General features: G+C 37.4%; 1 protein-coding gene across 11 annotated transcripts in view; it reads left to right on the top strand.

Annotated features, from left to right (window-relative positions):
* The window catches only part of EFR3A (EFR3 homolog A), a 91,300-nt gene that overhangs the window by 24,481 nt on the left and 43,489 nt on the right, over positions 1-23,330 (top strand). For all 11 annotated transcript variants that reach the window (XM_054814960.1, XM_054814956.1, XM_054814957.1 and 8 more), the window contains 4 exons: positions 1,741-1,868; positions 3,580-3,730; positions 12,458-12,579; positions 16,219-16,368. In XM_054814960.1, coding sequence (XP_054670935.1) covers positions 1,741-1,868; positions 3,580-3,730; positions 12,458-12,579; positions 16,219-16,368 — 551 coding nt within the window. The remainder of the gene's footprint in view (positions 1-1,740; positions 1,869-3,579; positions 3,731-12,457; positions 12,580-16,218; positions 16,369-23,330) is intronic.

Here is a 23,330-nt window from a genome sequence, read left to right as displayed (position 1 = left end):
ATTTGAAAATTTTGTGTTAGTAACTAGTGCTTTAGCATTTTTGAAGAATGTTTTTTTCTTGTCTATTTTCACATGTTACAGTAAATTCTTCCTTAGTGCTTCATAATTTTAATAAAGGTTAGCAGAATAATTTAGCTGGAAAGGGACCTCTGCAGATCGTCTGGTCTAATTCCTTTTTCAAAGCAGGGCTGTGTATGTAGAAGAGTAAAATTAGTATGATTTGTTCAGAGAAATAAAGATTTAATTGAACAGGGTATTCTGCAGCAGAGGTAGCACTTCATAACTATGTAGAACCACAAAGATTTGTTCTCTTATGGTTGCAGTTGTGAACATTTTCTGTTTTTCTACAAGATTTTGTAACTCTTGACGTATTAACTCTCTAAGTTTTTATAGTTCTGGTAGGCTGTTGTGATCGAAAAAGGGGTTTTGTTGTTGTTAATTTCTCCAGTTATTCATACACAGTTTTTTCATTTCACTGGAACAGTCTTGGAGCTATATTAAAGCCTAGCTCTTACTCTCAGTGACAATAAATAACTTCTGTGTTACCATTTAGTAATGCCTATATCTATACATAATCATGTGATGGTTCAGACTGATCAAGAGCTTATGTTTCTGCTGCTGTATTTTTTTTAAATGTGTTACCAGATTTTGTTATCTTGTGTTATAGCGGAAGTAAGCAGAACAGTTAGCGTTTGTATAACATTTGGCTTATATCTTATAAATTATGTGGGCTTTTCTTTAAAATGTCTAGTTAGTAAGTGCTAGTTACTATATAAGTGTATGTTACTGGCTTCAAAGGAAATGTTTTCTCTGTATACAGTGTACTGAAAGCATGGAACAATATGGTTTTGTAAATTTATTTGTTTTAATCTATTTGTTTCATACAGGTGTAGAAACACCCAGAATTGCTACAGTTGTAGTCTTATAGCTTTAATCTCACTCAGTAGCTCTGTGTTGGCACTCCTGAGTCTCTGCTTTTGTTAATACTCATTGGCTCAGTGCAGGACACAAACCAGTCCATGATGTTTCACTGAGCTACAGGCCTTCTCTAAAGTATGAGAAGACTTGCTTGATAGAATGAATGAATTAATAATGAGTGTGTTAAAAGCTTCAAAGTCATTTATTTGAAAAAGATAATGTTTTTGTGAACTTCTAGAAAAAAAAAGAGAAAAAGCTTTATCCTTCTTACCTGATAGTTATAATTATAACCTCACCTGAGGAGAGCTGTATCACAGTTTATGTTGGAACTGATACATTAATCTTTGATCTTGTTCTAACAATTACCCTTCAGGTACCCCGTATGTCAGCCTTCTCCAACATGTGACACTGAAGAAATAAAATATTTAAACTGCAATCCAAAATATTTAAACTGCATAGAAAAAAATTACATTGTACCAGTATGCAAAAAGTGTATCTCAGAACTGGTGACATATCTCACTAAATAGCTTCTTTTGGAATACCTGTTCCCCCCCACCAAAAATAAGATGGGGGAAGATAGTTGTTTTGTTTCTTTTAAAAATATTTTACTTAATTTTTATGTTGCTAATTTTTGCAGCTAAGCTAATGACAATTTTGCTCAGAAGTTTATTTGTTTGGGTTTTGTTGTTGCTTTTTTTTCCCTGGTAGCTTATTCCCATCTATATTGCTCAGATCTTTAAATCTTGAGTAGACAAAAGGAGAAAACACTTCAAAAGCTTTATATTTTCTGTGAACTTTTATATTTTGTATGTCTGTTTTTAGGATGGTCTTGTTAAAGCTGACATGGAGAAGCTGACTTTCTATGCTGTTTCTGCACCAGAAAAGCTGGATCGAATTGGTGCTTACCTAGCAGAGAGACTGAGCAGAGATGTTGTCAGGCATCGCTATGGGTAAGGAAATAAGTCACAGCATTAAAAATAGATGCCAGCATGTACTGGCATTTCATCATGCTTGTTCTGATCAAGTTTAGGAAGCAAGACAGACCCACTCCCTTTGTGGTGAGTTAAACTTGTCTGGCTGCCAGGTACCCACCCAGCCGCTCTCTCACTCCTCCTCAGCCAGATGGGGGAGAAAATAAGATGAAAAGCTCATGAGTTAATCTAAGGACAGGGAGATCACTCAGCAATTACCATCGTGGGCAAAAAAGACTCAACTTGGGGAAGATTAATTTAATTTATTGCCAAGTAATAACAGAGTAGGATAGTGAGAAATAAAAACAAAGCTAAAACCACTTTCCTTCCAGCCCTCCTCCTTCCCAGGTTCAACTTCGCTCCTGACTCATCTACTTCCTCCCCACGAGGAGTGCAGGGAGATGGGGAATGGGGGTTGCTGTCAGCTCATAACATCTTGTTTCTGCCGCTCCTTCCTCCTCACGCTCTTCCCCTGCTCCAGTGTTGGGTCCCTCCCACAGGAGACAGTCCTTCAAGAACTGCTCCAGCATGAGTCCTTTCCACAGGGTGCAGTCCTTCAGGAATGGACTGCTCCAGTGTGGGTTCCCAACAATCACAGGTCCTGCCAGAATAGCTGCTCCTGCGTGGGCTCCTGTCCCTGGGCCCACAGCTTCTGTCAGCTCCAGCGGGGCCTTTCCATGGGCTGCAGATTCCTTCAGGGCAGAGCCACCTGCTCCAGCATGGGGTCGTCCATAGTCTGCAGTGTGGATATCTGCTCCCCTGTGGTCCTCCATGGGCTCTACCAGTGTCAATGAGGGGCTCAGCTTTGGGAAGTGGTGGGTCCATCTTGGAGCCATCTGGAGCTGGCTGTGTCTGACATGGAGGCAGCTCCTGATGGCTTCTCACAGAAGCCACCCCTGTGGCCCCTGTGGCACCAAAATCTTACCGTGTAAACCCAATATGCCCTTGAATGTCATTCAGGGTATTGGGAAGTGGGGATATCTTTCTTTTCAGCCCTTTTGACTAAATTGTATTTAAATGGGAACTTTTTAAAACTCTGTCACACTCTAAATCCTATTTGAGCTGGAAATTTTTGGCTCTGCATTATTTAAAGAGGGAGAAGATTTTAAAGAGTGTGGAAATAGAGTAGGAAAATATTGAGCCTAAATAGTGTCAGGAGTTGGAAAAGAAAGGCAACATCCATCACAGGCCATCACTTTTGGCCTTCATGATATCAAAAGATATTTTTATAACTTTATAGAATGGGTGAATGGCCATTCTTTAGGGTAATTAACTTTGGTCACTGCTGTCTTTACTCTTTTTTCATTTACTTAGAATGTTGTCTGACTGTGCAGGAGTATGGATAAGTTGCTGGCTTTCCATACTGGAATTTGGAAAGACAGAAGATCTGTATACTAGAAAACGGGGTTTTACAATTGAAAAGAAAATGTGATAGGAAAGAAAATTGAACTATATTCACTCTGTTAGTAAGTCTTATGACATCCCTTCTGAAAACACTCAATTTCCTGCCTACCCTAAAAAAATAATAAAATGTAGGAAATACCAATAGCTTCCATTTTTAGACAATGGGAAATATGTGCCTTCCATGCTTTCTTTTCTAATTTTTGTTTTAATAATGAAGTAAATTGAACAAATTGAGGTAATGATAAATGTAGCATGTCTTTATGTGCTTTATGTCTCTAATTCTCAGGTATGTTTTAATTGCCATGGAGGCATTGGACCAACTTCTAATGGCTTGCCATTCTCAAAGCATAAAACCGTTTGTGGAAAGTTTCCTTCGTATGGTGGCCAAGCTTCTAGAATCAGGCGAACCAGAGCTGCAAGTTCTTGGAACTAATTCTGTGAGTAAACTCAAATGCTAAATCAAATCAGAATAAATCTTTGCTTATTTACTATGGGAAAGTAGTTTCAGCAGTCACAAAGTATCTGCCAGTTAACATGAATCGAGAACATTCTTTATGTGGCAGGGTATACCATTTGGGCCTAAACACAGAGCAGATAGCAGCTGGAGGCAGAAAAACTGTTTCCTTTCAGTCTCTAAAATTCTTTTTGATGCCTGGGCTCATCCCCTGCAGAAATAACTCCTTCTGGAAGGAACAGAAAAGCTGTTTTGTGAGTTCATATTTTGAATCTTTAAATAGACCTCCTGGAGTCATTCTATAGGTAAGACATTGTTTTCTTGCTCTCCAGCAATGAGAGCGATGATGTGAGAAGGAGGAAATAACATCCTTCTCCACAGCACTGACACTACACAGAAAGATTCATGTTAGCTGAAAAGTAGCTAGGAGGCAAAAGCTTTAGTACTACAACCTCACCACATTATTAGCTTAAATATTTCAAGATTCAGATCCAGGCTTGAAGGACATAACTAAAAGTGTCAAAATGAAGATTTGGAGATCTGGTTTTCCAAATAGAGTGATGGGTTCAATCAGTATTATAGTTCTGTTATACGTCCTGTTTAACCATTGTATTTCCCAGTTGGTACAATAGGAATCTCATAAATTCCAGGATTGTGATGTGGACTGTTTTCACTTACAGTGATTGCTTTTACACGAGTAAAGAAGTAATGCTTGCATTTTGTGTACACTGCCATTGTTAGCAGCGTGGGGGTTTTTTGTGGATTCTGTAAAACTTTTGAGCTTTCCTTTGGGTATGATTCCCAGTTGGTGGAATTAAATGGATTTGCAGTTCAGGGAAGCAGGAGAGTGTAGCAGAGTGATGCTATTCTGGAGTAGAATTTCTTATTATAGTGGAATGCAGAGAGTTCTTGCTATGATGTAGGGAAGGAGTGTCCCCTTGTGCCCCAAACTAACAGGGCAGCTTGACTGAGGGTAATGAGATATTTATTTTTTTATTTTAATATCTTTGAGCCAGACTGTCCTGCTTCTTTTGTTTGTTTGTATAATAATGCCTGGGCAAGGCCTCTTAGGGAGATAGCTTTGGAACTTATTTCCTGGGCTGCCAAATGGTAAGATGTACATCACTTTCCAGTTGCCTAAAATCCTTGGTGGCAAACAGCTACTGCCAACATCCACTTTGATTTTCAAGGCACACGTCATTTCCCAACAAATGTTATTGAACAGAACTCCACCTTATGGCAATCTGTTTGATATCCCTGTCAGTTCCCAATGAAGGCTTTTATAAGCAAAGCAGGTTAACGGGCTTCCTAAATTAGGATGTAATTTGTGTTTGTCTGTTGTAGAACTCAATAACCAAAACCAATTAAATTTTCCTAAATAAGATGTCAAATTCTGTGAGGAAAGTGAAATCTATATGGCTTTTCAACAGTATTCCAAAGGCTAATTTTAGCCTAATTATGCTAATTTCCCTAGGCACCGTCTATAGTTAATGGAGAGAAAAGATAGAGTCTTTTTGCGTTGACTCAAGAGGAGCAAAGTGTATTGGCACTGACAGCTTGTCTGTTACTGAGGTCACTGACCTACTGTGTTCTTAAATAAATTTTGTCAGACAAGGAGAAAGTTTACCATCACGTTTAGCCTTTTTCAGTTTTTCCTCTCTTCCTGAAGGAAATAAATAAACAAACAAACAAAAAACCCCCCAAAGGAGTAGAAATGGTAGAGTGACTGAATAATCTTTCCTGTGCTTTATTTATTCTAATATACCAATTTGGAGTGAAAACACGTATTTTCTGGAAGAGAAGAATGAATTGCATATGAATTAAATGTCTTTGAACTGATGAAAAGTCAGGCAACCTGTGGAAAAGTTGCCGTAATATTTTTAGGTTAAACTCAATTTCAGGCAATACAAACGTATAGTCTGCTTACACTTAAAAAGATACGGGGTATGATTGTGGCTATAAGTAGATCTTGATTATTTTCCATCCCAAAGCTGACTTTCAAAGCTTCGCTGGGACACAAAGACAGTGATGTCTTTCAAGTAAGATTCAACTGTCTGTCTTGAATTGTATTTTTTTTTCTCAGTCTCACAAGCAGATTTTGCTTCAGCTCTTGTGATGGCACAGAAGTCAGAGTTTCAAATGAAACAGATGTGTGTACTCCAAGTAGTTTAAAGTCTTGGAAGGATATGGAAGCTCCCACTGTCTTCCAAGGTTTTTCCCTTGACTTCCAAATACCTGGTTTTGGATGCAGAACTTACTCTACTTGGTGCCCTATCCTAAAAAAATACAAAAGTTTCATTCAGCTGTTTGACTTAAAATATTTTTTGAGGTTAAATTTCAATTTTTAAGTTGATTTACTTCTAAAAAGCAAACCTGAAGGTTACTGTTTTAGAAAAACAATTGTTTGTTTTTCATTTATATACTTTTATGCCTGATCTTCAGGTTACATATAATTAATTCCAATGACTTTTTATATGTTACATTCGTAAATAATGTTAGCTTATGTTCTACAGCAGTAATGTGTTGGTTTGGGTTTTTTTTTAATAACGTAACTGTAAATCTACTTATATATGCGGATACTTGAAAACAAGTGGAATTCGATAGTGGATATGTTGAATTGTACTCTTTTTGAAGTAGACCAGATTTCAAATTGGCAGTGTCTATGAAGTTCAGAACGTCTTTTTCTATCATGGAAGATATTTTTATTAACCATGTGCTAGGATAGCATATGCTGGTGAGGAAACTGAAAAAATGTGGTGGGAAAAAGTGAGATTTCCTTGGCTTAAGTATGACAGAATCTGGAGGCTGATTGCAATAAGCTTTTACTTAGAAACTTAAGGCAATATTAAATTTCTCTCTCTGACCATTTTGCAGAATTTCAGTAACTGAATATCATAAAATCATAGAATCGAACATGTAAAACATCTCTCTCTCATGTACAAATAATTAAATGTATTGCTTAGATCCATAGTGGTTATATTACTAAGATTGAATGAATGAATTATACTTGTTCTTCCTGTCTAGGGGTGAACAGCTTTAAAATCTTTGAACTTCTGGTCAAAATTTTTTGGGGACAAGAGATAATTTTTAAAAATATTTTTAATTTTCTGACATTTTTTTTGAGAGAGAGTCCAGAAAATTTCTTTAGTGAACAGTAAGTAAAACTTTCATCTTAAACTATGTTGACAAAACTCAGCTGAATACAACACATTCTAAGCTAGTTGGGAATGTTGATGGGGTGAATTCTTCTTTGTATATTGATAGTAAAACATTGTTTTTTCATCTGAAAAATGGCAGATATATGTAGAACACAGTATTACCACATTTTAAATTATTTACTACAAATGCTTTCTTTAGTTGATAGGGAGCTTTATTTTAGAAGGGCAGTTTCTTCTTCGGAGCAGTGAAATAATGATACTGTCAGTGACAGTGTTGGGCTTCTTCTGCATGAAAAGGTGACTGTTATCGCTGGTTGTCATTATTTGTTATTTAAAAGCAGACAAGCAATATCCCAAGTAGAAAAGTGACCAGGCAGTGCCTGATATAACAAGATTTTTGTATCTGTTAGTGTTGGCTTATAAAAGCAGTTGTTTATACATGCATTTCAATTCTGACAAATAGAAAAATAGTATAAAATGTCAAGACTGAAATTAAGGAATGTCAGAATTAATATTCCCAGTAGAGTACTCATTTGTTTGTCTTGCTTATCTGCAGCATGATAATCTGGAAGTATGTGATGGAAACTTTATTACAAGATGCTTCTTTCATTCCATGTACCAATACGGAATTATGTGCTAGTAGTGATTTAATATACAATGAAGTATTTAATCTCTAGGGTCCCTGGTCTATCTTTTATAGGATTTAAAGATACAGAGAGGCAGAATTACACAAAGCACTCTTTCTCATCCCGTAGGTTATTAAATTAACTTCTAAATTCTGTGTCTACATCTACTAGAATTTGAGTGATGCTAGGTAAATCACTTTCTGCAGTTCTTTTAGGGTGATTCACAGATAAGTATTGCTTCTCCCACCTCATGCTCGTGCCCTCTGGTCTTGCAGTTTCATAGCCACACTAACGTGACCCTGTAAGCCAATGTACCATTACTGACTTTGTTACACAATGTGGCATTCAGGATAATTTTCATCCAAGTGGCATGAAGTAAAATAGAGTGTGAAGCTAACCATCCCATACCAATAAAACTCAAAATGAGAAGTGTCAGGTGACCTTAACTATTACTAACTAAATCACCAATTTCTGTTGCTGAATACCTTATCTTGTTTTTTATTGTGATCATTTTAATACTGTTTGTGAAGTTATTGTATGAATCCAGTGTTTGAACCTTTACTATTTAGAAAAGTTGACGTGTTTGTCCTTTTTGCATTTGTGTGATGAACTGCATACATACATTCACACAGTTCTTATCAGTGCTGTACTGTGTAGTTTGAGTCTTATGTTTGTAGGATATCTTGTCTTCCTATATGATAGCTTCCTAATAATGAAATATAGTAGCTTTGTCTATAAAAAATGGAAACTATCAGTATCAGCACCCCCTTTCCCCCATCTGAAACATGAGAAAATTGCAGACTGTAGAAGACAGACTGGGGAGCTCAAATTAAAAATAAATATTGCTCAGATTCAGCCTACAGTTTCTACAGGGAGATAGTTTAAATAACATAACTCACATTTAAATACGATGCGTGCTGTCTGTTCTTGAGTTTCTGCAAAAACCTGACCTTCTTTAAAGACATCCAGAGTTTCATCAAAAGTTATGATTTTTCTCCTACGGTACTGGGTACATAAAAGCGGTAAGACAGCATAGATGTATATAAGAAATTGTCCTTAGGAATTTAATTTGAGAACTTGCATGATTTACTTACAGGACTTGTGTAATCTCTCTCTCCCTGGTAATATGATCAAACTTTCTTCACTCAGTCTGGAACAAGTATCTTCTGAATAGATAATATGTTCCTGCTTTATTTCATGATAGTTCTATTTTTTTTTATACTGATTGAATTTTATTGGTTTGAAAATTAACAGAAATAAGATCTTACCAATATAAGTTCCTTTTTGTACCTTCTGTATTCTACAAATACAGAAGAAGTTTGTACTGCTAAAACTTCCATAAATTACCAGTGGGTGATTGCAAGCATTTACTATGACTGAATGACATGTTTACATCCATAAAAGCTTTGTAAGTATATCCCAGACAAGTGTTTGGATGTCCTTTTTTAGGTTGAATAATTTTTATATTTGAAGTATGCTTGGAAACATGTTAGGTGCTTAGAAGTAAAATATTCTTTATTTAACAACAATAACAGCTTAAGAGTACCACTGCTACTCAACAGTTCTATAATGAAATGGAATTGTATACTCTACTGAATGACAGTGCAACTCAAAACAGTGTTATCACAGTTAGCTTTCCTGTGGCCTAAATGTTCAGTTATCTGAATGCTAAACCTGGAATATGCTTCAGAAATGCTTCATGTTCAGTGGGTGAAATTGTTTTGTTATACATGCGAGGAAATAAAAAAATTTTGATCTTTCTGGACATTTTGCTGTGCGTGCCACTTTGAGAGGTATAACTTCTGGGTACTTGCTTCCCTGCTACACAGCTGCATCGTGATGTAGGAGAAATGTCCAGAGCTGGAGAATCCCTGACATTTTCTTGTCCTAAATTCATCATTTATCCTTACAAAGTAATTTCTTGGTACAATAACTCTTTCTTCTAGCAAAGAAGAACGGTTAGAGTTAAATCAAGTTTTCATGTTGGAAGATCCTGTCAATCAAATAATTTTGCATTTTAGATAATATGCTAATATTAAATGCTAGATGAGTTAATATTCTCACAGGTACTCCCATAGTGTTTTGTGTTCTTTAAACTTTTTGCTTTCATTCTTTTACATGCTTTTATGGAAGTTCGAGTGAATCAATTGCAGGCTTGAACACTTGAATGTCTGGAAAATATTACGATCGTATTGTTTGGGGTTTTTTTTAACCCCTGGACTTTATGCGTTGTTAAATTGTAGGGACTAATTAGGTTCCTGTCTTCAAAAAACTTTAGAAAATTAAGTTCTAATTTGTAATTAACAATTCCCATGACACAAACCAGTGAGACGTAAGGCATTTAAAGCATTTTCCAGGGTCTATTGGGAAGAAAATGATCATTTTTATAACAGTATTGAACAAAAGGTATGGTTGCTGTTTGTGGATTGTCTTTCAAACTGGCAGTAGACTATACAGAATTGTTTTTTGTGTGTATATCACTTTGTTATCACCAGACTGTACAGAATATTCTCTACAGAAGGACATGTAAAACGGACTAGTATTACACAATTTTGCTCCATTTCCAGTAATGGCTGAGAATACAGTTTTAAAAACTGTATCATTTTCAGCTGCACCGGCAGCTTTCAGTGAGTGAACTGGTAGTGCATTTGAAAGGGATAAGTGTTCTAGATAAAACAGAAAAAAGACTAAAATAAAAGTAGAAAAAGTGTGGGGGGGTATTTTCTGAAATACACAGCTTTCTCTTCCAGCTTGAAAACTACCTCAAAACCTCCACAAATCAGTACGCTGTACATTACGCTAAAGTGCTTTGGGCTTGTCTAGATGTATATGGGTAATGCGCTGAGAAGAGCAGGTTCTGCATCTCTGAAAGTATACAAGACGTGCCTTAGCCTGTGCTTAGCAATCGGTAAGAATTCTGCGAGGGGAAAAGCAGAGGGATCTTAATGAGACATGTCTCTGCTTCAGGGCAGAGCCAGCACTGTGTTAAACCTTTCCTGACAACCTTTCCTTTCCCTTTTTTCTTCCCTCTTTAGTCTGTTCTTAAAACTGTCAGTGGTGGAGAACCCAAAACGTCTTTAGGTAGTTGGCTTGCTTTAGGAGGGGGGTTTTTAGTGTTTAACTTCGGTAGCCTTTCCTTCAGCGTAAGCCCATTATTGCTTTTCCTATTACCATTGGACAAAGAAAACCACTTATTTCTTTTCTTTTTATAGATGTCTTCTGTACCTTGTAAGACTAATATCTTTCAGGCAGTTCCAGACTAGATAACTTAATGTCTTTCAGTCTTTTTTAACAGGTGTTTATCTAAAGCTTTGTTCCTCCCTTGAATAATTGAAGGACCGTAGCAGTTAATCACCGTCTTCAGCAGTGATGCTTCAACTGGATGCAGTACTTCATCTAAGGGCTTATTAGTGCCAATTAGATGGCAAAAATTTCTTCATAGGTGTCATGGGTAATACGGATGTATCACAATATATTACTTCCTTTTTCATGCCATTATAATGGCATTGACTTTTGTTGAATGTGCAGTTTGCTATAACCCTAAGTTTCTTTTCTGCATTCAGCTGTGTCTTGGCTTGTATTTGTACAGCTGTCTTAAAATGGTATTTTGCATTTGTCATTCCTAAATTGCTTCCTTGGATTTTCAGGTCCTATTTCCAGTTTGTCAAGAACCAGGCATCAACTGTGCTTGCAGCTCTGGCCAGCTTAGTGTTCTTTGCAAATTTGACAAGCCCACTCTGTAATTTAAGTCTCTAGTGAAAATCGAATACTACTGTAGTCCAGACAGGCCCCTTCAGAAGTTCACTCAATACATTATTGTAGTTTACAAGTGTTTCTATGTATTTCCAAACCCTTTTGCATCTATCTTGCAGGGAGTGTTCTTTTGACAGTGTTTTTCTAGCTTCCTTTTGAGAATTTTGTGTATTTTTTTGTCAGTGGCATCACTGCAGTTAAGATATGACAGATGCTGCTTCATCTGGATTCACAAAATCTATTTCCTTGTCATAGGAATAATTTAGACTGTGTTGATGTGATTTGTTCTTGACAAATCCATGTTGATTGTTACTTACCCCTTCGTTACTTTGTAGATGTTTGCAAATTGGAATTATTTTTTTCCAGAGTGTCTTTCTGTGAGTGGAATTAAAATTGACTGCGTTATAGTTCCTTGACTCTTCCTTTTTCCATTTTGTAAAGATAGACAGAATTGACAGAATTCCTCCGAGTTTCTTTCCCTTGAATTTTGATAAGTCAGAATGTTGCTAGTTAACTTGCCAGTGACACTGTACCATTTGATTTCTCGGACTGCTCTCTACAGCTACCTGAAGAGAGGTTGTAGCCAGGTGAGGGATGATCTCTTCTCCCAAGTAACGAAGACAAGGGGAAATGGCCTCAAGTTGTGCCAGGGGAGGTTTAACCTGAATATTAGGAAAAAATTCTTCACTGAAAGGTTTGTCAATCATTGGAACTGGCTGCCTAGGGAAGTGGTTGAGTCACTATCCCTGGAGGTATTTAAAAGATGCGTAGATGTGGTGCTTAGGGACATGGTTTAGTGGTGGCCTTGGCAGTGTTAGGTTTACAGTTGGATTCGATGTTCTTAAGGGTCTTTTCCAAACTAAATGATTCTATGATGCTATGAGTTGATGACACTCACTATTCAATTGTTAGATGTTTCCATATTGCATGGTATGTTGTATTTCATGCAGCTGCACCCTTTCATAATGATCTAAATGAAGTTCTAGTGGAAAGTCTTTAAAAACAAAACTCTCCAATTTAACTTTTTCTTCTCTGAAGTTAAACATTTAAGTATTGTCAAATCTGGATTCTTTTCCTAATGCAGTGTTTTATGTTTCTTCTTAAATGAAGATTAGTATTCATTGTTTTCTTTTGGGAAATTGATATCAAGAGCTTTTTTAATGTATTTTCCAGTTTGTCAAATTTGCCAACATTGAGGAAGACACACCTTCCTATCACAGACGCTATGACTTCTTTGTGTCTCGATTCAGTGCCATGTGTCATTCATGTGACCACGATCCAGAAATACAAACCGAGTAAGTGCTATTCTGTATGTATAACAGAAAACTGTCTTACCATGTTAATAAAGTCTGTAATACAGCTTTTGTCATGATATTTAGTGGAACAGTTCATTCCATAGGAAGAAAATGAAAGTCTGACTTTTTAAATAGCACCAAATAGCACAAATCTTAATGGCGAGAACTCCTAGAATATTTAAGCAGAATTTTACCTGAATAATGCTTGCCAAATTGCATGGATTGTCTCCAGAAAGGCATTACTGTAAATGTGTGTGAGTTGCATAACTCATTTGAGAAATTAATGGGGCTACTTACATGAAATGCAAAAGCATTATTTTGAGTCTGCTATTTGAGAATTACTCATTAAAATTGAGTTTTCTTAGATGTCTGCAGTATGATACTGTGTGTGAAAGTGAAATGCCTTCATGAATTAGTATTACAAATTTTTACGTTATTACATAAGCACCACAATGTTTTTTACTTCAGCTCCCCCTAGCGATGTGTTCTTTATATGAATTGGTAATCAGTATTTAACTCCTGAGCATGGTAGAAAAAGGCCCTTTTAGAAAAAGCTTTTCAGATTATACGATTTGTATCTCTGTTGTACTCATCTTTTCTATTTCCCTGCATTAAATTGTTTGGCCAACTATGAAAAATCCATGTGCTGAACATTTATTCAACCTTTTGGGTATACTGTTTGTTCTGTTAGCTGCAATGCATAAGGATTTTTCTTAAAGTTTGCAGTTTCAACAATCTGTGAACTGTATTTTCAAAAAGAATGAATACTGTGTACTGTTGGGTAAAAAGCCAACCAAACAAAACCCAAAAAACCAGAAAATTCATTCCTCCTTTAGTCTTCTGGTTCATTCCTCCTCATTTTTTGGAATTTAATGCCATCTTCTAGGGTTCTACTGTAAACCTTGTCTCTAAAAGGGTTAGGATTAAATCTGTCTGCTTCTTCTGTACTCTTCCCTCTGCCCCCACCCCTTTCTCTTTAGGAAGATGATTCCAGTGAATGGTTTTACAGGATGACCCCGGGTATTGTTTGGGGAGGAACTAAAGGGTTGGTAAATGCTACTCAGGGACCGAAGGGGAAAGGAGATGGAAACTTCTTAAGCAGGTGTCACTAGTGAGGCCAGCGTGTCATGCAACTACCTCATAACTTAGGTTCCTGGCAGGTGCAGTATATTTGCCTGAAGCTGCTGCTTGCAAATAGTATTCATAAGTGTTTTAATGAGTTTTTTGAGATTTTGCCATTTTAGTGAAACTAAACCAGAAATGTTAAACTACTTACTGTAATACATTTCATAAGAGGTTAGGATATGAAGCTCAGCTCATGATTTTTAGTACTACTTTCACGTTCATTTGCCCCTTGCAAATGAGAGGTAATATTAGTAAAGAACTAGAACATGGAATTAAGAGACTAGTACATCCCTGATTTATCTATCAGGTATAATCTACCACTCATAAGGATACCCCAAAGCTGTGATTGTTGTAGGAGTGGAAGAACTGTGCTAGTCCTTTGCTCTTCAAATTGTCAGCCTGCACTGTTATCTGTGCTTCAGTTTGCAGTGTTGATCTATGCTTAGAGAGGAATTTCATCCTAGTGACAACACTGTACATGACTTTGACTTGAATGTAATCTCTGCTTCAATACCTATCTGAGCCTTCTAAGGAGGAATGAATCCTTTCCTGTATGTGGTGAAATTTGATGTGGAACCTTCCTCAGTACTTTGACCCTCATTTTTTCAACTTCTTGTGCAACAGTACAAACATGAAATTAGTGCTAGTGGCACTCCAATACACAAAAGCGTGGCCTTTTTCCCCCCGTGTGAATCAATTTTTTACTCAGGTTAATCGAATGTATAACAATATGACTTTTTCCACATCATCCTAGCCAGTTTGAATGTATCTCTTTTGAAAGAGATCTTCATGAAAAGCAATCATTCTTGGAGTTGGCGTACCAGATTTGCTGTAGGTATTGAGGTAATTCAACAAAACAGATGAGCTATGGCTGCAGATTACAGTTCTAAATGCAGATATCACAAGTAGTGGATACTGTTGATGACGACTAGAGAGTGATTCAGCTCATCCTAAACCAGACATCTGGAGTGGCTGTTCACCTGCATGGCTTGAGGTTCCACTGAACTGGCTGGCTTGTACAGATGATGTCCAGGCTCCCATTCATGTAGTCGGGTCGTGTAGGCTTCTGAGCCTGAAACTGAATCTCACCTGGTAAGTGAGATTTCCCTTTCAGCAGGGGAGGTTAGTGCTGGTATTTTATGTATTTAAAGCCACAGTATCAGCAAAGCTTGATTACCTTAAGAACTAATAATTTAAAAGCAAAAAATGTTTCAGTGATGGAATTTTGGAACCTCTGTGTCTTAAATGTCAATCTTAGATCCTTAATATTGAAAACTTGATATTGGATACTGCACTGTAGTTGTAGTACAACAATAGCAAGTGCTTTTCTAGCTCTTTGTGCATCTCTCTTCTTCCTTGTTTTGTATGTAACCCTATTAAAACTGTCTTGAAAGGTCTAGAATGGTATTGGATCCATGTTGAATGTGCATGGCTTTGTTCAGAAATAGCTGAAAAACAGGAGGCTACAGATTTAAGTATTTACAAATTGAAATCGAAACAAAAATATTAAGTATAGAGTTTGGTTAGCTCTGTAGTTCATCTAGCATGTTTTAATTCAGTGAATTTGACTGAACAAAGGCTAGTTATATGTTGTCCATACTGAAATTAAGATTTAAAAAATGAGGGATGGATTTTAATAAAAATAATTTCAAATTTTAGCGAAGCTTGTGCTTATTTCACTTGATGGCTGTACTGCCCTTTCTTCTCCTTGTTTTCAGTAAGTAAAATTCTATTCCTACCACTTATTATAATGGCTAATTTGCTAGTACCACTTCAAAAAATAACATTTTGCCATTCATTTCATTGCACAGATTCTCCTGCAAACTTGGCTATTTTCATTATTTTGTTAAACAAAAACAACAGCTAGACTAAGTCCTTTTTAGAACTTATTTTTTTCTTTTTATTGTTGTTGATCAGTTCTCAGTTAATTTCGTTCAAATGGTTTTAGGAATAAAAGCGATGGTTCCTTTTGTGCATCAGGTTTGAGTTAACAGCATTATCCTCTGCTTTCCATCTTGTGAATCTTGCACAAATCGTTAAAGGTTTGTTATGATTAATCCTCAGCCTTAATTACAACTTTTAAGGACATGATCACATGACTATGCCAGACATTGCTTCAGCTGTGCTGTGGTAACTTCACAACATTTTTCTTCAGCACTGGAGTTGGTTGAGATTACACAGTTTCAACTGATGGTTAGTAAATTGTGTAGAGTCAGTGGGTTTTTACCCATGTGACTTCTGGTGGAGGTGGTATACAGAATTTCAGTATTCACCAGTCAACGTCAGCATTACCCTTACAGATCATCTTCTGTTCCATTGTTTATTTTGTCAGCTTCCTTATGAGCTTTAAAGGCCTTTAAAGGCAATATGGGCAACCTCAATGAATTGGCCAAACTTCCAAATTACTGCTTGTGAGAACCTAATGGAATTCCACACTACATAATTACTACTGTCTAACAGGTAAACAGCTGTACTGGGAGGTGCTTTTCAGTAATTCCTTTTTTCCTTCCTTAGGATCAGAATTGCTGGAATCAGGGGCATTCAGGGAGTGGTTCGAAAAACAGTTAATGATGAACTTCGAGCGACTATATGGGAACCTCAGCACATGGACAAGATCGTACCATCATTGCTGTTTAATATGCAGAAAATAGAAGACATTGACAGGTATTTTTGTTCCTGGTCACTAGCGTGTTTTTAGGCAATCTTTGGTCTTAGTTTTTTATGATAGATAACTTTTTATTTTCTTTTTATTGGAAATAACTGCTCACTGTTACTAGCTGAGGCTTCTCAAAACTGATAGCACAGCTCTGCTTAACTGCTCTTAATATTTCTTTTCTTAAAGTCTTTTTAACTGCCTGCATTTCATTTGTTCTAGATTCTATCAGACTAAAAATTGCTCCAGAAATTGTATATCCATTTTCAGACTTCTTAAAAACTCTAAACTCTTTGTTTTGTAATGTCAGATAGAGAGATTAGTAAGTACAGGTTTGTAGGTGACTCAAATGATTTTACTAGTTGTATTTGTTATAAATTGAGATTTTAATTCTTATTTAGCCATTAGTAATAACTGTCTGTCCCATCTGCAATTGTACTTAAAGTGAGGATTTAAAATGTCTTTATGTATAGACACCTTTCTCTTTTTTTGCTTTCAGTGGCTCCTAGGCATATTTTCTGCCAGGTATGCCTTAAAAAAGATCTCTGTGATAACTGATGTTGAGGATATGCCAGTCACCTTAAAATTGAAAAGTCACTTTTTTGGTCCATGTCTGTATTTGCGCTAAGCACTATGTAGTTGTAAAACGTGTTTATTACTAGGACTGGGAAATTTCCATAAAACCAACTTCAGCTGTGCAAACAAGCTTAAATGTTTATTTCATGTCTAACCCTAGCTGCTTCAAAATTTGCTTGGTAAGTAGGTTTAACAGCCTTCCTATAACAACACACTTTTCATACTTTCACATGACACTCAGCTTGCTAAATCTGTAAGGTTTCTCTTCTTTTGTTTGTTTGTGGGGTTTTTTGGTTTTGTTTTTTTTTAGAGGGTTTTTTGAGTATTTTTTCCTCCATTCCTCAGCCTTATTTTTCTTCTCTTATTTCTAACTGTCAGTACCTGTCTCTTCTATAAAGCAAATTTTCAGATTAAATGACTAAAATCAGTAATTGTCTGTCCATGCTTTATCTATTTACTGCATATAACCGAGGGCCCACACAGTATATACAGAAATATCCACTTGTATTTTACATCTGAAGAGTGATCTCAGTAAGAGACAAAGGTTTCTGAAACTGCTGTTTCAACATGGAGAGCCTAGTTAGCCTTTACTCATTCTTATAGGGCTTCTAGATGCAGGTGGGCCCTTTCCTTTGTTACTCTTCACAGTGCCCTCAAGCGTATACTTTCCTTTATATAGCAAAATTAAACTATTGATGGAAAAACTGACTGAAATAGGATTTGGATCGATCACTTAAAGCAGATCAGTTTATATGTACCGCAGGACTAATTTTTATCGTTTGTTGAGCAATGCAGTAGTGGTGGTAGAAAAACAAATCTGTCAAAAAACAACTGTTAATTAAATTTCTGAACTGGCTGCTTGAAACTTTTTCTGTAATGCACATTCAACAGAAAAAAAGACTAATGATTTTTCAAGTGGCAAGTAGTGGCCTTGTATGATGTACATTATGACAGAAAAGCTGAAAACAATATTTGTAAATTGTTGATCTGCTGGCCTTAAATGATGCTACAGAGAATTTCTCATCTTGTTTTATATGTGACTTCATATTTGTGGAGTACAAACAGAGGCATCTTGAAGAGTAGGAGTAAGAAGCATATTGTTCTGGCAGATGGAATCAAAGCATTATTTGAGGAAAGAGCAGAAATTCCAGAAAATACTCCGAACTTAAGTCCATAGAAAATAACCATTTTTGGTTAAAGCTGAAGCACACATAGGTAAAGCTTACCTTTAAAGATCAGTGTAATTTTTACTTGTGGAACCTTAATGGCTTAATTTTAAGATTCTTCTGAGTACATGTCAGATGAGACACTTTTTGGAGCTAAGAAATTAATATTTAAACAACATTTTAAAAAGGTACTTGTGTTTGTGGATGTCATTATTTGTCTGTATATCTGAAGGCACATTGTAGTTATGTGATTAGACAAATTTGCAAGTGTAACATATTCAGAAATCAGATTGGGTTTTTTCTGAGTTGTACTTCACTGCAATTCTGTATTACAAAATAATTGCCATGCATACTTCAGTATAGTATAAGGCATTGCTTGAAAGACTTGCCCTCCCTCCTTCAAGTTTTCCTGAAGAAAATTCAGAAGAGTCAGTCATGTATGTCAATTTATATGCATCTCTAAAATGGGGAAGGGATGTATGAAATTGGATATCAAAATGGTGTTTTCACTTAGTTTGTACCATATATCTTCATGATAACTGCAGAGCTAAAAGTGCCAGCCTTATTTAAGGCAGGACTCTAGCATTTGTTGAAGACTTGACTTAAAATCCCTTCTAAACTATCTGTAATGTTCATATAAAATCTGTTTTACAGGTAGATTAGAAAGTATTTCTTTCTCGGGGTTAGTGAATCATAGTCAAACATTTCTGTAGCTGCTCTGCTCAAAAGTAGTGGTTAAGTCTTACTTCCCACGTCCCATTACATTGGCCAATCCTGGGTTTTGTGGTATTAAAGAGCCTCAGGCATGAGATGCTGAGTTGCTCTGAGCCAGTTTAAGCCTGTGATTAGATGTTTGCTATGGAAACTGCTGTACTTCAAAATGTCCCTCCTTCCAGTTCCTTGTTGCCACCTTTTCTGATAGCAATTACCCACAAGAAAGCTGGGAGACCAGTTAAAGGGAGTAGTTCTAGCCCATTTCATTGCAAAGTGCATTTCATGTTTCATTCTTCTGAACTTGTGGTAGTAGAGAAAGTCTGGATGCAGAGGCATAATAGTAATTTTTTTTTAAAGTGTTGCAGTGGATTTGTCAGAGGTTTTTCTGATCTTTGTTTAAAAAACAAGTCAGTGAAACCAAATGAGTGTGAGTTATCATAGAATTATAGAATGGTTTGGGTTGGAAGGGACCTCAAAGATCATCTAGTTCCAGCCCCCCTGCCATGGGCAGGGACACCCTCCACTAGACCAGGTTGACCAAAGCCTCATCCAACCTGGCCTGGAACACTTCCAGGGATGGGGCCTCCACAACCTCTCTGGGCAACCTGTTCCAGTACCTCACCACTCTAACAGTAAAGAATTTCTTTCTTCTATCTAATCTAAATCTATCCTCTTGTAGCTTAACCCCATTACCCCTTGTCCTGTCACTACACTCCCCATCTTTACTGTACCCCTTCAGGTACTGGAAGGCTCAAATTAGATCTCCCCAGAACCTTCCCTTCTCCAGGCTGAACAACCCCAACTCTCTCAGCCTGTCCTCATAGGAGGGGTGCTCCAGCCCTCTGATCATTTGAATTTAGAAACTTGAGAGGCTGTACAAAGCTTACCTTTAAAAATAAAAGTTAAAACAATAGTTTTATATTCATTATCTTTCATCTGATAATGCTAAGAAACACTTAGTGAGAAATATGTAGAGGGTAGGTGCTGTTAAGTTCAAAACAAAAATGTGATTCCTACAGAAAATGGGAGATAATTTTGAACATTCTGATCAGTCTGACTAATGTTTTAGACTATGAAGACTGGATTGCAATTTACTCCTTTAACGAGTTATAAATTAAGACTCCATGCAATGCTGAGAAGTCACCTTCTGTAGGATTGTATATACAAATACGTAAAAGATAACTTATTTTTACTGCACTTTAACTAGAATTCTTCCAGATAGACTAGCTCTGTGTGCACGTTCTGCAGCCTGCTGTCTTTCCTACCACCCCCCCACACCTGCCTTTGCAATGCTGCTGCGTTCTAGGGAATCTGTGTCAAAACAGCAATGGGAATGACAGTCCTGCACTGTGGTTTGTACCTTCCCTGCACTCTCTAGATCAGAGTCTAGGCAGAAAAAAAATCAGTCTAGGATCAGATTCTAAGATCAGAGTCTAGGAAAAACAAATAGGGAGATAGAGGGGCACAGTAGTTAGATAAAGCTGCAGTGTAATGATGTTCATGGTGGCTTATATACAAATTGTCATGGCTTTTAAAATTCTAATCGCTATCCACTTGTAAAACTATTTCTCCTTACTTATCTAACAGGGTGCCTGGGGCTTTTTTTTTTTTTTTTTTTTTTTTTTTTAATTAAAATCTAAGCTAGCAATGTTATGGTAACTTTTGAAACACTGCTGTTACCAGAGGCAACAGGATTTTTATATTGCAACTTTTAGACTGCAGTAGTCTTGAAACACTAGAAGATCTTTTGCTGTCAGAAGATACTACAACTATGATGTTATGTGTTCATTTGATTAGTGGCATTTCAGCATTCAACTTTTATGATGCTCTAAAGCTGTGGTTTTATAATGCTGAAGAGTGAACATTAACTAAAGCTGATGCTCTTAGTGAACACTTTTAAACATTTAACACAGAAGCTTGTACTGCAGAACCGAAAGTGTTTAACGTGTTAGTATACTGATTTCTGCAGTCTAAAATAAATATCCTAATGCATAAATGCATAATGTTAATGTACGTGGATGAATCCTCACTTAAGCTTCTATAACGTGTTTTGTGGGAAAAAAAAAAAAATACTTGTCCCTGTAGGTACAGTACTTCTCAATCAGTAATACTGAGTTCTCCCACCTTAAGGGGAACTGTTTTATTTTTTCCTCAGTCTCCCATCTCTCAACTGCTCAAGTTAAATGAAATATTAGTAACAGCTTAATGGTATGATGTATGAAGCACTTTTAATTAAGAAATACATTTCAAATGCCTTTAATTTGCTGTAGTAATTCAGGTCTCTGTACTGAAAAGGAGGTGACTTTGGGGAAACAGAAAAAAGAGAAACAAAATCCACAACCCACAAAATGAACCAGAAAACATTACTAAGGCCTGCATCAAAAATGAGAAGTCGGAAATTGGAGACTTTTCTGGAAAGGCTCTACCTTTCCCCGTTTACAGTGCGTGTGTCGATTTTAGTTATTCCAAAGTGAGGACAGGCTATTCCCTTCCTCATTGGCAGAATTCAGGCCTCAGTAGGTTTTAGTTTGTCCAAAATAGTGTGAGGTTTCTGTAATTTTGCTTCTTTTGTGTCAGGATTCAGTCTTTAATTCTGTATTCTTACTCCTTTTTTGTACCATGTTGATTTTAAATAGCCTAATTCCCACTCACCAAGAGAAAAGAAATAATTGCAAATGACAGTACTTGAACTTTACAAAAGTCCAGTCACTGCTGCTGTCTTTAGTATAAAACATTAAAGCCTTGCTTTGCACTGCAAGATTTATTAAGTCCGAAGTTTAAATTTCCATATGAAATGAAGTTGATATTTAAATGCTGATTTTAATCTAAAATAAAAATTATTTTAAATTAAGAAGGAATTAAGTCATTCATTGGGGTATTTTGGCACCTGAAGAAATAGTAGCTGTAATAGTAATAAATTTGCTTTTTTCCTCACCCTCCCATTGTGTCATCATTTTTGATTGTTCTTTACTATCAGTAGTATATTTCTAAGATTGAAATTACCATAATCTTCTTGCTAAAGGACAAATTTCTCAGCAAAACTTATGCATTTTAACACTCTTCATGGTGTATTTATCTGATGCAAAGTTTCACAGTCTGTATTTTTTCATTATCTTCTGACTGAAGAAATCAGTTGCTGTGTTTCTTTTTCGGAATAATGCTTTCGGGGAAAGAGGAAACCTCCTTCAACAAGGGCCACTGTTATAAATATAGTATGGGGAAATTAACATCAATATGTACACCTTAAAAATACGTTTCCAAATGCGACAGGTGTCTGGTTGCTTTTCTCTCCCCTCCAAGTTGTTAGCAACGTACTATGCGATAAATATGGGAGTCCAGTTGCCCAATGGTATCATAGAGGTGAAGAAAACTACGTGGCAAAAACCATCTTGACAAAGTATTGTATTTTAAAAAGTTAAAAATTACAGCTTTGTACTTACTGATGAAGATGTTATAATACATATTATGCTTATCTTTTCTTTCCTTGTGGTGGGTTAGCTCTGGCTAAAAGCCAAACTCCCACCAAGCCGTTCTTTCACTCCCCCCACCCTCAACAGCACGGGGAAGAAGATATGATGAAGCTGCTCATGGGTTGAGATGAAGAAAAGATCACTTACCAGTTACTGTCACAGGCTAAACAGACTTGACTTGGGGAAATTAACAACATTTATTGCCAATTAAAATAGATTCTAACAGTGAGAAACAAAGACAACCATTAAAAACCCACCATTCTTCCACCCTCTTTCCCCCATTCCCAGCTTCACCCCTCATCCCGACTTCTCTCCCCGCGAGGGGCGCAGGGGTGGGGATGGGGGTTGCGGTCGGTCCATCCCAGCCCCTCTCGGCTACTCCTCCCTCCTCACACGTCCCCCTGCTCCAGTGTGGGCCCTTCCCTGGGCTGCAGTCCTTCAGGGACAACCTGCTCCCGCCTGGGCTCTCCACGGCCGCAGCTCCTGCAGGAAATACCCCCCTGCTGCGGCGTGGGGCCCTCCCCGGGCTGCAGGCTGGGTCTCTGCTCCAGCGGGGTCTCTCCAGGGCTGCAGGGGATCCCTGCTCCGGGCCTGCAGCACCTCCTGCCCTCCTCCTCCTCCTCCTCCGGCCTTGGGGTCCCTCTGCTGCTGCTCCCTCCTTGGCTTCCTCCTCCTCTGCCTGTGCTGCCTTTGGCCCTTGCTGAAACCTGTTTTCCCCCCGGGGCCCCCAGCTTGGCTGAGGGGCTCAGCTGTGTCCTGCGCTGGGGCCGTTGGAGCCGGCTGGGACCGGCTGGAACCGGCTGTGTGCGGCACGGGGCAGCCCCGGCCTCTCCCCACACAGGCCGCCCTGCAGCCCCTGACAGTGCCTGGGCACTGACACCCCACACACTCCTCTCCATAGCAGTGTTGGAGGACAGTCAGTTAGAAGGTGACCAAGTTGTACGCTATCTAGTCAGAGGTAACTATGTGGGTGATAATGTTCTGATTAGTTCAGTCAGAATTTTTTTCAACTCGCAAGCCATCTGTTTCTGCAGAAGTATTGGAGTT

Source organism: Grus americana, chromosome 2, assembly GCF_028858705.1.
Source record: "Grus americana isolate bGruAme1 chromosome 2, bGruAme1.mat, whole genome shotgun sequence".
NCBI classification, from domain to species: domain Eukaryota; kingdom Metazoa; phylum Chordata; class Aves; order Gruiformes; family Gruidae; genus Grus; species Grus americana.
The sequence above is the reverse complement of the archived record's forward strand: the minus strand, read 5'-3'. Positions and strand labels throughout refer to the sequence as shown.